The sequence below is a fragment of the Mizuhopecten yessoensis genome, unplaced genomic scaffold (genome assembly GCF_002113885.1).
Source record: "Mizuhopecten yessoensis strain PY_sf001 unplaced genomic scaffold, ASM211388v2 scaffold11011, whole genome shotgun sequence".
NCBI lineage: Eukaryota > Metazoa > Mollusca > Bivalvia > Pectinida > Pectinidae > Mizuhopecten > Mizuhopecten yessoensis.
This window is the reverse complement of record NW_018408834.1, coordinates 405,881-419,985: the sequence shown is the minus strand read 5'-3', so window position 1 is coordinate 419,985 and position 14,105 is coordinate 405,881. Positions and strand designations below refer to the sequence as shown.

General features: G+C 35.3%; 1 protein-coding gene across 1 annotated transcript; it reads left to right on the top strand.

Moving 5' to 3' along the window:
• Positions 1 to 13,241: 13,241 nt before the first annotated feature.
• LOC110464581 lies at positions 13,242 to 13,808 on the top strand. Its single transcript, XM_021519860.1, has one exon. It carries the CDS (start codon positions 13,242 to 13,244, stop codon positions 13,806 to 13,808), a length of 567 nt encoding a protein of 188 aa, XP_021375535.1.
• Positions 13,809 to 14,105: the final 297 nt, after the last annotated feature.

The window sequence follows — 14,105 nt, the reverse complement described above, 5'->3', positions numbered from 1 at the left end:
TTAAAGAAAACAAACTATTAAGTTATTAACAGACCTGTATGCAATTTTAGTGGAATCCACTGCACAGTGACAAGTGTAATATAGGTAGGGATGTGGTCGTGATTTAATTGTTTTTATTTAATTTAAAAAATATATCTATCTACTCCAAATAATGACACGGTGCTTGTTATTGTAATGACTCATTTGTTTACATTATTATAATTTTATATGATGTCACATGTTTGTGAGAGGCTGAGTATGAAGCTGTATGTAATAAAAAAAATAAGTGAGAAGACAAAAATGATATATTTAAGTTGTTACCGCTGTTAATTTCATATTATAAATTTATGAGATTATGTGCAATAAAAACAATAATCTGATTATTAATATCTGCTTTCTTATTCTTATGATTAATTTTGAAAACATAAAGCAACATGGCCTAAAGTATACACGGGACGTGTCCAAGAAGGTTAGGATATTTATATTGCTGTCCAGGAGCATCATCATCACGGCATGTGTACTTGTCAGCTTGTACATGTCACATTTGTGGGTGCAGCTCACTGCATAGCATAGTATACATACAAGGAACATTGATTACAAATATATTGTGGACAAGTATTGGCATACAAAATAGGCGAATGTTCTCCCAAGACGTTATCACCAGAACGGCACCTGACCGGTGAAGTGAAAGTGAAACCACAGACTAAAAACTGAAAAAATCCGACTCGGCTGCTTCGTGAACATTATGTTATTGACCACGAATAATGCTTTAGGTATTGCTTTTTTTCTATTTCAGGTGTGGGAATATAATATTAGAATAATACACATACCTCAAACAGTTCGTTTAATTCATGTTGTATGAAATCGATGCTTAACAAAATATCTATCGACAGCACTCGAGTGTTTACCAATGGCGAATAGACGGTACGAGTTATCGGCCTTGATATTGTATGACACCCGGTGAGGGCACTGCGAAATCGGTAACATATTTTCCCGCCATGGGAGTCGGCGGTCCCTTTACTTTAGGTCTCTGGTAAAAAGTATCAATTGTCCACATCACCTCAGTATCCAGTTTGTATGTTATCTCGCCGTTAACTCACCGCTGTCGACGTCATAGCGTTAGTCTACGACTACTATTTGACGCATGTAATTGTGTAACTGGTACACACCCCCAGTCTGTACCCCCGTGTAGCATGCGGGGTTAAATTTGCCTGGGTGTAAAATATTAAATGATGGAGCATGAAATGGAATGAATTTAAGATCAGTTGGAGAATCTGTGCAATTATCAATCCAAATCCAATATTTCCTATAAAAAAGACTTGATTGATTAACTTAATATTTTTGAACGTTTTCATGTCAATTTTGAGTAGAGTTTTCTTTCTTGTATTAATAAAAATAATTAATCTATAAATATCTTTCAATACTTTGTAAAGGATAAGACTGGATCCTTAAATTGGTTTCACAGAAGAAAATGTTTCACTTTAACAAGCGTTTTCTGTATTGTAATGGAGGTTTACTTAGCACTCCCTATCTTCTAGCGAAACATTTATTTATTGATATGATATGTAATGAAAGTCATCAGCGATACAAATTACACAGAGGAAATAACAATTTCTACGTACAGAAACGGGTTATCATTATTTGTATTGGTACAGATCGATAGAACTGCCGGAGATTTAAATCTATCGTTGGTTATCCTGCCCAGGGAAAAGAACCACTTAACTCGTCATTAGCCCTACAAAGAACAGTGTAATATAATCCGAATAGATCTAGGATTCCATTTACTCCTCACGTTTCTGACCCGATATCTGAACATTTACAGAAAAAAATGTCAACTTAATAATTCATTAACACGCGTCGTTTCTGTTATTTTTTTTAATAAACATTACATATGGAAACAGAAGTTTATTCCATCGGTAAGTCAGGAGAATCGTATACACGGAAAAAGGAATGAAAGAAGATAATAAAAAACTGTCTTGTTGTAATTCACTTAATGATCTTAATGAACGGTGCAATCTAACGACACTTTTTATATGCGTGTTCCGTGCGTCAAAAAATAATTGGAGTTACTTGTACATATCGATATTGAGTATTCCGGATCACACAGACTATGCGTTTATTGGCATACGACGGCTAGGGAATAGGAATGCACTCGATATTTGGGGATGGGAGGATATGTTAAAGCAGCTCCATAGGGAAATTAAACGATTTTTTTTATGACAGTTTATGTATATATGGATTCTTGTGAAAAAGTTCCTTTTAGTTTCTGAAATAGAATGCGACTGTTTAGATCGCAAATTACAATTACTGCAACAAAAAACGTTGAATTGAAAACGAATTGATTTCTTGGTCCTAATTGCCTCGGAATATCCAATTTCCGGTACTGAATGGCGCCGAACTGTTTATCCGGACTCCACACATAGTCCAGTGTATTAACTGGAATAACAATACAATGTGTAAACACAACCAAGACATGGAGTCGCCTAGGAACACTCAACCGCGGTGTGGTCTACTTCTATATGTTAATTAGTTTTAATTTCGATGTGGACTTTTTATTATTAGATATTCAATTTTGTCGGGAACAAATAGAGAATATATAAAACATGTGATATCAAGTGATTTATTTCATAAGGGTGGATACCTTAACATCCCCAAATTGTGTCAGTGCGGTTGGCTTTAAAGTTATGATCTATATGTCGTTTCGTCCATCCTCCCTCACAACATAATATCAACTCCACACCTCCCCCTCCTCATAACCTATAATCTATTTTCTCCCATAACCACTGTAGGTTTCCTCACTCCCAAAACCACTGTAGGTTTCCTCACTGTCATAACCACTGTAGGTTTCCTCACTCCCGTAACCACTGTAGGTTTTCTCACCCATAACCACTGTAGGTTTCCTCACTCCCAAAACCACTGTAGGTTTCCTCACTCCCGTAACCACTGTAGGTTTCCTCATCCATAACCACTGTAGGTTTCCTCACTCCCGTAATCACTGTAGGTTTTCTCACCCATAATCACTGTAGGTTTCCTCACCCATAACCACTGTAGGTTTCCTCACTCCCATAACCACTGTAGGTTTTCTCACCCATAACCACTGTAGGTTTTCTCACCCATAACCACTGTAGGTTTCATCACTCCCATAGCCACTGTAGGTTTCCTCACCCATAACCACTGTAGGTTTTCTCACCCCTAACCGCTGTAGGTTTTCTCACCCATGACTCGTTGGATTCATTCATTCTTTATTAACTTAAACCTTGCGGTTTATCAGGATAAACCTGCTAGGAGTTGGTAAACATTTTTGGTTACCAACTAGTGGGTAACACCCTGGACATGATTTCATAGGTCAATCTTTGATTTATGACGTCACGTAACAATGCTGTTCGACGTCAATTTCCATTGTGACATCATGCTCCATGGCAATTGTTTCCTCCATCGGAAACACTAATGATGTATTTTTCGAGGGATTTTTTTCCCATATAACAAAAAGGAAGTTATGTGAAAAACAGGTCCCCAAACTCGTGATGATTAGTTATCATGGTTATCTAACTCTCGTTAGTTAATTTTCAAGTTTTAAAGACACTCGGTAAACCTCGTGTCTCTACACAATATGAAGATTAACTAACTTGAGTTAGATAAGCCTGAGAACCAACCACCGCTCGTTGGGGAGCCTCTATTAACCTCGTATTGTATAATCTGTTTCTCTATACCTCGCTTCGTTGTTTCCCTCAAAATCTATTATCTATTCTGATTCCTTCTTGCCACATATAACTGACATGAAGCCAGTTATTATGGTTTTGTTTTCAACTGACAAAGCACACAATTGAATCAGGATATAGTTCCGAATGTTAAGGCGAGGTTTTACGCTATGTAAACGTGACGTCATACTTCCGTCCTCGACGTCTTTTTGTCCGCAATGTGGGCCATTACGGGGTAATGACGAGTAAAGCTTTGTACAAAATATTAAGTGCATATAAACACAGTTGTAGGTATGCAATGGAAGCTATATACATCTCACACGTGTTCATTTGATGTCTTAGATACATCTCACTCGTGTTCATTTGATGTCTTAGATACATCTCACTCGGGTTAAAATTAAATACATCAATACGTACAGCGCACTAGTGCAATCAGAAATGAACACATCTGTGTGGTAATACATATTTATTATATCATAATTAATGTATCACAATTAGTATATCACATTTAGTATAATTAATATATCATATTTAGTATATCATAATTGATACATCATAATTAATATATCATATTTAGTATAATTAATATATCATTTTTAGTATAATTAATATATCATATTTAGTACATCATAATTGATACATCATAATTAATATATCATATCTAAAATATCATACTTAATATATCATAATTAGTATATCATATTTAGTATAATTAATATATCATATTTAGTATATCATAATTGATACATCACAATTAATATATCATATTTAGTAATTAATATATCATATTTAGTATATCATAATTGATACATAATAATTAATATATCATAGTTAGTATATCATATTAAGTATAATTAATAAATCATAGGTAGTGTATCATAATTGATACATCTTAATGAATATATCATATTTAAAAGATCATACTTAATATATCATAATTAGGATATCATATTAAGTATAATTAATAAATCATAGGTAGTGTATCATAATTGATACATCTTAATGGATATATCATATTTAAAAGATCATACTTAATATATCATAATTAGTATATCATATTAAGTATAATACATAAATCATATTTAGTGTATCATAATTGATACATCATAATTAATATATCATATTTAGTATAATTAATATATCATATTTAGTATAATTAATATATCATATTTAGTATATCATAATTGATACATCTTAATGAACATATCATATTTAAAATATCATACTTAATATATCATAATTAGTATATCATATTAAGTATAATTAATATATCATATTTAGTATAATGAATATATCATATTTAGTATAACATATTCAGTATATGACAATTAGTATATAAACGTTTTGCACACGTGTTTGTGGCGTGTAAATTATTTTCCCCACCGTGAATGCATGTGTTGTACATATGCGACCTCTTGTTCAACATACATAGTGAAAATGAATGCAAATAAAATCTTGTAAATAAATCAACATTTTAAAATATTACATGAATTGTAACATTAATTGACTCAAACTGACGGTTACTGTCAATCAGTGTCTTAGCAAGAATCAATATATTTTAAAACACGGTATATTTCCTTTTACCTTAACACTGGTACATTTTATCATGGTTATATAAAAGTTAACATACAACACTCTACACAATGGCGTTTTTGTGAAGGCGTATCTACACAAATTAGTCTCATTACTACAATGGATCTCAACGTAATGTCGACACGACAATGTCAGCCATACAACTAATACGCAATGCTTTTCTAATTGATACTGAAGTATAAGCGGGTACTATTTGATTCCGATAATTACTACACGGAATATATGTCTGAATTAATATTAGCACAGTAAGTGTATCTCAGTTCGATGAAAGGACAGATATTTCTTTGAATCCGTCTGGCCCAGATATTGACCCGGACAGGATGAGTAATAACACGACCACAGGGTAGGTTGTGGTGTATGTAACATTATCGGAGGAATCAAGCTTACTTCAATACGATATCACAATTCATTAATAAAATAATTATTCATATTTTTTTCATTAAGAAGGTGTCAGTCCTTAATCACCTAAAATCCGATCGTATTGAGGGACATCAATTTCATCATATTTACAATTGTTCTATGAAAAATCATTGTAGTAATACGTCGTTATCTATCACGGAAGTAATTATATTTGGAGCAAGCACTTGAATATCATATTGACTGCGACATGCTAACACCGTAGGTTCAGTACGTATGTCCAAATCTTTTATGGATAGTACATCACATTGTAACAGATATAAGTGAAATAAAGCGTTGAATGACGGTTCAATATGTAATTATAAATGTTATGTAAAACGTTTACTGGATTGTATCACAGTACCTAATGGAAATCCATCCTTCCAAGGTATCGATTGTTACTATAGCGACATATGTTCGGCCCTGCTTGAAGCAGCAGATAAGTGTATACCCAAAAATGTATATAGAAATTATCAAAAACCTTACTGGGATGAAAGTCTAACAACGCTTCATAATGAAATGTTACGGAAGAGATATGTGTGGATACGATCCCGAAAGCGTAGACGATTTGTCGGAACATTTTCTGAATATAAAAACTGTAAAAAAGATTTTCGACGTCAACTCAGGAATTCATTTGAATCCTATATGAAAAGACAATTTGCTGAAATTAATAGATCGGGCGAACTTGACCAGAACCTTTTCTGGCAGCTTTTCAAAAGGAAAAAATCAGCTCGAAGGTGAAACAAACTGAGCTGAAATATGAAGGGAACTTTTCAGAGATCTCCATGATATTATAAAAGGTTGGTCTCTACACTTTCAAAATATATTTAAAAAACACGATGCTAAAGAATTTGACTGTCATTTTCGCGACGAGATTGAAAACAGAATCAAAATGTTAAAATCTAGTATTCATTCTGATGAAGATTTGTTTTTATATGATATTTTTGCTTCTAGTGAAATCAATCTAATTTACAAAAACCTGAAGTCAAATAAAGCAGGCGGACATGAAGGTCTGGTATATGAACATATTAAATATGCAGGAAACCCATATACAGAATTTATTCAATCTTGTTGTTAAACAAGAATATATTCCTAGAAACTGGAAACAGGGAATTATAGTTACTCTATATAAAGGTCAAGGAAAGCCGAAAGATGATCCTAACAGTTATAGGGGAATAACTCTCTTGCCGTTATTTTTAAAATGTTTGAAATGGCTATTGCAAAGAGAATTAACAATATAATAGAGTCTGATATATTCCCAAACAAGCAACAGTCAGCATATCAGAAGAATCTAGGAAGTCTTTGTACTGCGTTTAATTTGCAGGAATGTGTATATTATAATACGGAAAATAGTTCAGATGTATGTGTCGTTTTTAGATAGCGCCAAGGCGTTTGATACCGTTTGGCACGACGGTCTACTAGTGAAATTGTATGATATTGGCCTTACTGGTAAAGTGTGGAATATTTTAAATTATATGTACACAGATATACACAGTTCTATAATTTTTTAATGGTTTAACCTCCGCACCAGTAAAGATGGAGCGTGGTATCTTACAAGGCGGGGCTCTCTCAGCCAAAATGTACTTAGTTTTTATTAATGACTTGTTGAATGAAGTTGAAAACTGCGGTAAGGGCGCAATGATAATCGTTAAAACTGTAAATGTTCCAACTCAAACAGACGATATATGTTTGGTTAGTACACATATTACAAGTCTAAATAAAATGTTAACTATTTGTGAATCATACAGTCAGATTTGGCGATTTTTGTATTCTGCGTCAAAAAGTAAAGTTGTCGTATTTTCAAATAAAAGAATCGTAAACATTAACTGTACTGTACGTCTTTATGATAATATATTGCCATTTATCATATTGTTCATGTTTGGGCTAGCTGCATCGATTGTAGGTTCAAAATACGGTTTCAATGAGACTTGGATATTCTCTTGTTTGGGTTGTTTCTTGATGGTTTGGCGTAAAGGAAGCTCGAGAATTCCTTATAAGGTGGGTAAGGGTGGTCGGGTTACATAGGTAATACATGTAGTCAGATTGAATGGCCTATTAGTACTGTTTGGACTCCTGTAAACGACTTTGTCATTTGGATTGTTATATATCTGGGGGTTTTCTCACACTAACTTGATTGTATAGCGGTGTATCTAGGTAAGGCAGTGTCTGACACTGCTGTGATTTTGAGATTAGTTATTTTCCCTAGCGATCTGAATGCAAGGAGGCAAGTACGCAAACATACCCTGTCTCCGGCACACATACACACATGCAGGCATATACAATACATATGGAGGCACGTCCTTAAATGACATTAGCTGTTAATAGGACGTTAAATAATATCAAACCATACCAAACCTGAATGCCGATGATATATAGCATTTGACATGCACCTCATTCCCATACAAATGTGGTTCAGCTGAACATTTAGTAACTGGCGATCTAAATATAACGTAAAGCTACGAGAGCTCCTCGTGAAGGGCCCGGCGAATCAAGGACTGGTTCTTTTAACTGATGGATTCTGTGGACGACTACGCCAGACAATGGACAAATCGAGAGCGTGCTGGGTTTGATTCACTTTCGAAGTAAGTTAACTCTATCAGATCAGGTTCATCATTAAAAAATTACCCGATTGAAATCCAAAATGACAACAAACCACAAGTGCTTATTTTTTTGCTCCGATGTGCAAACGACACTTGACAATCTGCCTGATAGGTACATGTATGTAGCTGTGCCTGAAAATAAAGGATCTATAACGTAATCTTTGTTTGCAAACACTATTATATGTCAAACGGAAAAAACGCCTTCGTTCAGAACTTTTTTTTGCGAATAGTGGCGATATAAATAAAGGGTTGTTATTTTGTGAAAAGCAAAACCATTATATTGAACAAAGGATGTTGACAATGGTTGAGTTCCTGTTAACAATAACTTGAGTTTTATGGTTCCAGCGGACTGTAGCTATTCCAATGGGAACACACTGTTTTCCTCTTCTGACCGACGTATTTGTTTTGAATATGAGGCCGATTTTATTGACGAGTTTATCTGGACTGGTAACAGAAACCTAGACAAGTCATTGAGTTTAATATTCAGATAATATCGACGATGTGCTTTTAGTAAATAACAAAGAATTTATTGTTCATGTCGATGGTATATACCCTCATAAGCTTGAAATCAACGCACTATAGACTTTTCTACTTCAGCCGCTTTCTTCAACCTTTGCTTACTACATGGCCAACAGGGAAGCGGCGTATGATAGCCAGTGCGATTTTGAATTTCGGATCGTGAACACTCCCTTTCTCGAGACTAACATCCCTGCTACCACAAAATATGGTGACGCCTTTGATGAGGCATTCAAGAGCTTGCTCCGAATATCATAATTTCCGTGATAGAAGTCGAGAGGCAAACTTACGACACAGGGTTTGTAATGATGTAGGTTGATGACGACTGTTGACAAGCTTAATGGTTGCCATGCCATCACAAGCTTGATGGTTGCCATGCCATCATGATCGCATTCGGAAACGTTTGAGTAATATTAAGGTCGATGTTTGTTTTATCGTTGCTACAAAAGTTCTCGTTATGAGGACGTGAAATTTCTTCGTCCTCGCTCAATAATTCCTATAAAATTGATTTAAATGAATTTACAAATGTGTACATTAAATATGTATGTAACCATGGTGAATCCCAGACAGTCGGTTGGATATGATTATCAATGGAACAGTGGGATCTCTATGAATGGAAGCAGATGTTTCACCTGATACTAGTAAATGATTTCTCTCACACACTTGTCAGGATCCACTGATCGTTCAGGAATACACGTTAGCAGAGTCAGAAGGGTTCCGAATGAGATGCTTATGAAAATATACCTAAATCTTAGTTTTTCCGATTCATTTTGATAACCAGTTCATACATACAACGTACCTAACACAGGTATTCAATTAAGCATTGAACTGTTTTTGTATGGTATTTATGATGTATTTGAATGACACAGCTTTGCAAGCAAACAACATAATGCGCGCTAGCGCATTATGATTTGTGCGCATTATGATTTGCTTGCTTGCAAAGCTGTGTCATTCAAATAGATCATAAATACCATACAAAAACAGTTCAATACTTATATTTACGTTTTCTCTGCCTCTTATGTTCTTTTTTAACTTATAATTTATAATTAAAATTAAAAATGCCCTCCCTATCGACAGTCCACACAATTTCGTTCAATAGTTTGAACAGCGTATTGTCGCGTGCTGATTGGCAAACAAAGTAGTACTTTGACATTTTAACAAACACTTCAAATTTATTCCACAATTTAGTATCAATACAATTGCGTATGATATGTCTATAGGGTGATTCCAGTTTTTCAATCGAAATCTGAGCTGAAAGTTAGATTTGAAATTGTTTCGATTTTCCCCCGGAACAAATTTCGCGCATGGATAAATACAGTGAACACCGTGAATGGGACCTTGACCTCCACGAGGGAGTTATTTTTGGAAGTTAATTCGAACTTTTCTCTTTGCTCATTTTGTGAAGAATCCAGGCGTGAATGTATTTGTTGATTGTATGGGAACCCGACAACAGTCGGTAGATTCTATAACAGCATCGTTATTTGACATGTCGTCTGAAACTGAGGAACCGTGGATCCGAGACGCGTGAAACTGATAGCGTTTGAAGTGAGTGATCTTGCGACGGAGCACAGGTTCGTTACAAATGTCTGAAATGACGAATGTTTATGTGTGCTGTGACTCATATCAGTAGGTCTGTAACATATGTGTCAGTAGGTCTATAGAATATGTGTATTTCAGACATTTATAACGAACCCCTGTTGATCAATGCAGTGTAACAGACGATATTTCTGATAAATTGCATGAGCGTTAAAATTGTTTCCATTGTCGGCATTGGTGATTTCAACCACAGGCAAATGCGTCAGGTCAGTAATCCGGCGATTCTCCCTTCCCTTCCTCTAGTTAACTAGAGGGAAGGGAGAATCGCCGGATTACTGAACTAGAGGGAAGGGAGAATCGCCGGATTACTGACCTGACGCATTTGCCTGTGTTTCAACCGATGTGCATTTTGTACGATATTGCAGACCTTGGTCTTGTTTTCGTTGTAATAAAAGTGTTTTTTATTTTATTTTTTATTTTGCACATAAATTTACAATGACATTATCAAATCTCACAATGCCCAGCGATATTTCAGCAGCCGTCATGTTTATTTACATTGGATATTGTAGTTCCGGTCAGTGTTGTAATTAATACGCTAAGAATTGTGTCTCGTGCGGCATGGTAATTATGTCTCGTGCGGCATGGGAATTAAAGTCCCGTCAACGACACAGCTTTCAAAGAGGCTATATAGTGACAATGCCATGCAAATGTAAATATGGTCAGTTGTGCACGTGTAAATGCACTCATGTTGAGCCGGGAATATGCTTAGTTTATCACTGAACTACATATAAAAGCACGATTATGTTATTGTTACTGTCTTTGGTGATGTCCCTTGCCAGGAGAAGAATTAAATCATTTATAGACAGCAGCTGGTCAAAGTTCAAATAAGTATATTTAGTATTTAAAAATTGATTAATCCAGGATAATTCAATAATTAATAAATGCTTATAAATATTTTGTTAAAAACTTATATTTTACAACAACATTAAAACCAATCAATAATGATTAATCGGTAACAATATTAAAATCATTTAATGATTATTACTATTTAATGACAGCATAAAAAGTTCACAAAGGTGTTGCCATTCTAGATTACAGATAGTAGTATATGGTCACGGATATTTATTATAAAGGTCCGTAGGCGTTTGACTATTGAGCTCCAGAGATCACTTAGTGTTTATCCATACTAGGGTTCATTTATACTAATCAAATTAAGTAATTAATGCTAAGATTGGAAGAGTGATTAACCGACAGGAAAAAGGGTGTGTTCATGTGTTTACACTCAGGTTAACCAATAGATTCGTTAATGATAACATTCAATGGTTCACTCTCGATACAAGTATTTACACACAATTCACATTTTTATGTGTTGGCATTGTCCATAGTGGACTTATAATATATAGGAAAAATATACCACTGTTAACATAATGAATGATGTCAAAGCTAGATTTAAAAAAAGAATAAATCATAGAATGTAATAACTGTATAAAAATATTAACTTTGTGTATTTTATGAAGTTGATATATTTCAAGTAATTTATTAGATGTATAATATCTTTTATAAATTGAAAAAAAATACAATATTTTTACTATATGTGATATAGAGTTCATAGGGTATCTTGTAAATCTTTTAATACGTATCATATAAAGGTATTAAGAAACCTAACAAAGTTCATAAGCTATTTTAACATACATTGTGGCATTTGCTAGGATATCTTGGGGTTTTTATGGGATATTTTATACACATAGTGGGGTTTTCATTGGGATAGTGAGGTTTTCATTGGGATAGTGAGTTTTTCATTGGGATAGTGAGGTTTTCATTGAGATATTTTACATATCAAGTGAGGTTTTCATTGAGATATTTTATACACATAGTGGGGTTTTCATTGGAATAGTGAGGTTTTCATTGGGATAGTGAGTTTTTCCATTGAGATAGAGATTTTCATTGAGATATTTCAAATATCTAGTGAGGTTTTCATTGGGATAGTGAGGTTTCATTGGGACATTTCATACATTTAGTGAGGTTTTCATTGAGATAGTGAGGTTTTCATTTGGATAATGAGGTTTTCATTTGGATAATGAGGTTTTCATTGGGACATTTCATACATTTAGAGAGGGTTTCATTGGGTAAGTGAGGTTTTCATTGGGATAGTGAGGTTTTCATTTGGGATATTATAATACATCTAGTGAGGTTTTCATTGGGATAGTGAGGTTTTCATTGGGATAGCGAGGTTTTCATTGGGATAGTGAGGTTTTCATTGGGATAGCGAGGTTTTCATTGGGATAGTGAGGTTTTCATTGGGATAGTGAGGTTTTAATTGAGATATTTTATAATCTAGTAAAGTTTTAATTATAACCCTAGTTTCTGGAAAACATATCCACAGATATTAACATACCATTCTATGGGTAAAAACAATCGAAAACGTAAACAACGTGATTCCGGTGTTCAGTCACCCGTGACCAGTGTGAGTACCCGGTGCCACGTATCCAACGAGCAGTGTTATGGTTAATGCACATAATGTACTTTATAACCCGTGCTATCAGCCCAACTATGCAGGTACTACCAGTATAACACCCTTGTTGCCTCCCTCACTCACTCAGCCAAATATGTCCGGTAACTACGTTCCAATGCAAACCGGGAATTTTATTCCATCTCAACCACCGGTACCACCATCCCCCGTCCAACAGCACAGCCCCCTACCCGCCCCGACTTCAGACCCTGTAATAGTTGATATATACAACCGACTATCCAAACTTGAACTGCTACCCAAAATATATGACAGATTGAATTCCATTGAAAATAGATTTGCCCAAACTATAAGCGAGATCAGGAGTGAATTAAAGGAACACGGGGAGTGTTGACTTTCACCAAAACACTTGTTGAGGAGAGGGTCAGTAATATAGAGCAAGTTCGCGATGATCAAATGTGGGAGTGTCAGGAGATGAAAGAACAAATACTTGCTCTCCAGAGCAGATCTATGAAGGATAATTTGTTATTCGGGGGTATACCGGAGCAGTCAGGGGAGGAAAACACGGAGGGGACTGTAAAAGAATTTATCCAGAAACAGCTAGAAATCGAGTCCGATATGAATTTCAGTGTTGTGCACAGGTTACGGCCCAGATCAGACGGGAAACCCAGAACGATTATAGCCAAATTCGAAAATAGAAAGGATCGCGAGATGGTTTTAAAGTCGGCGCCAGTCAAATTAAGGGGCAAAAATGAGTTCACCGTTAATGAACAGTTTCCCGCCGAGATTAACGAGAGGCGCAGAGAGCTCATCCCGATCATGAAGGAAGCGAAACGTCACGGTAAAAGGGCTACGCTGAGAGTGGATAAGTTGTACGTCGATGGGCAACTTTACACTCAACCACTACATCCACAAACACCGTCACAGCAGCGTCGGCCGCCATCCCAACTTCGTTTTCCGTCTCATCATCAGGACCAAACGCGCCATGTCGCTCCGCCAGGAGCAACTGGCCATCGTCGCTAGGGACGCGTCACAAGAGGTCCCGGTGTAAGTCACCATGGTAACCATGGTGGTGTGTGTCCTGACTTAAAACTGACTTGTTTAAATGTTTGTGGCATTAAGTCCAAGTTGCTTTTGCCTGAGTTTATTGATATAATTACATCTCATGATATTCTTGTTTTTGTCGAAACTAAAATTGACAATTTTGATATTCTGGAAATGCCTGAAAATTATTCATATTTCGTGAAAAACAGATCTAATTTTAAGAAAAAATCCGGTGGAATTGTAATTATTTACAAAAAGAAACTAAAACCATTTTTG

Bases quoted from the DNA above. Each gene is read 5' to 3' on its own strand.
- LOC110464581 (XM_021519860.1), top strand. From the start codon at position 13,242: ATGTGGGAGTGTCAGGAGATGAAAGAACAAATACTTGCTCTCCAGAGC.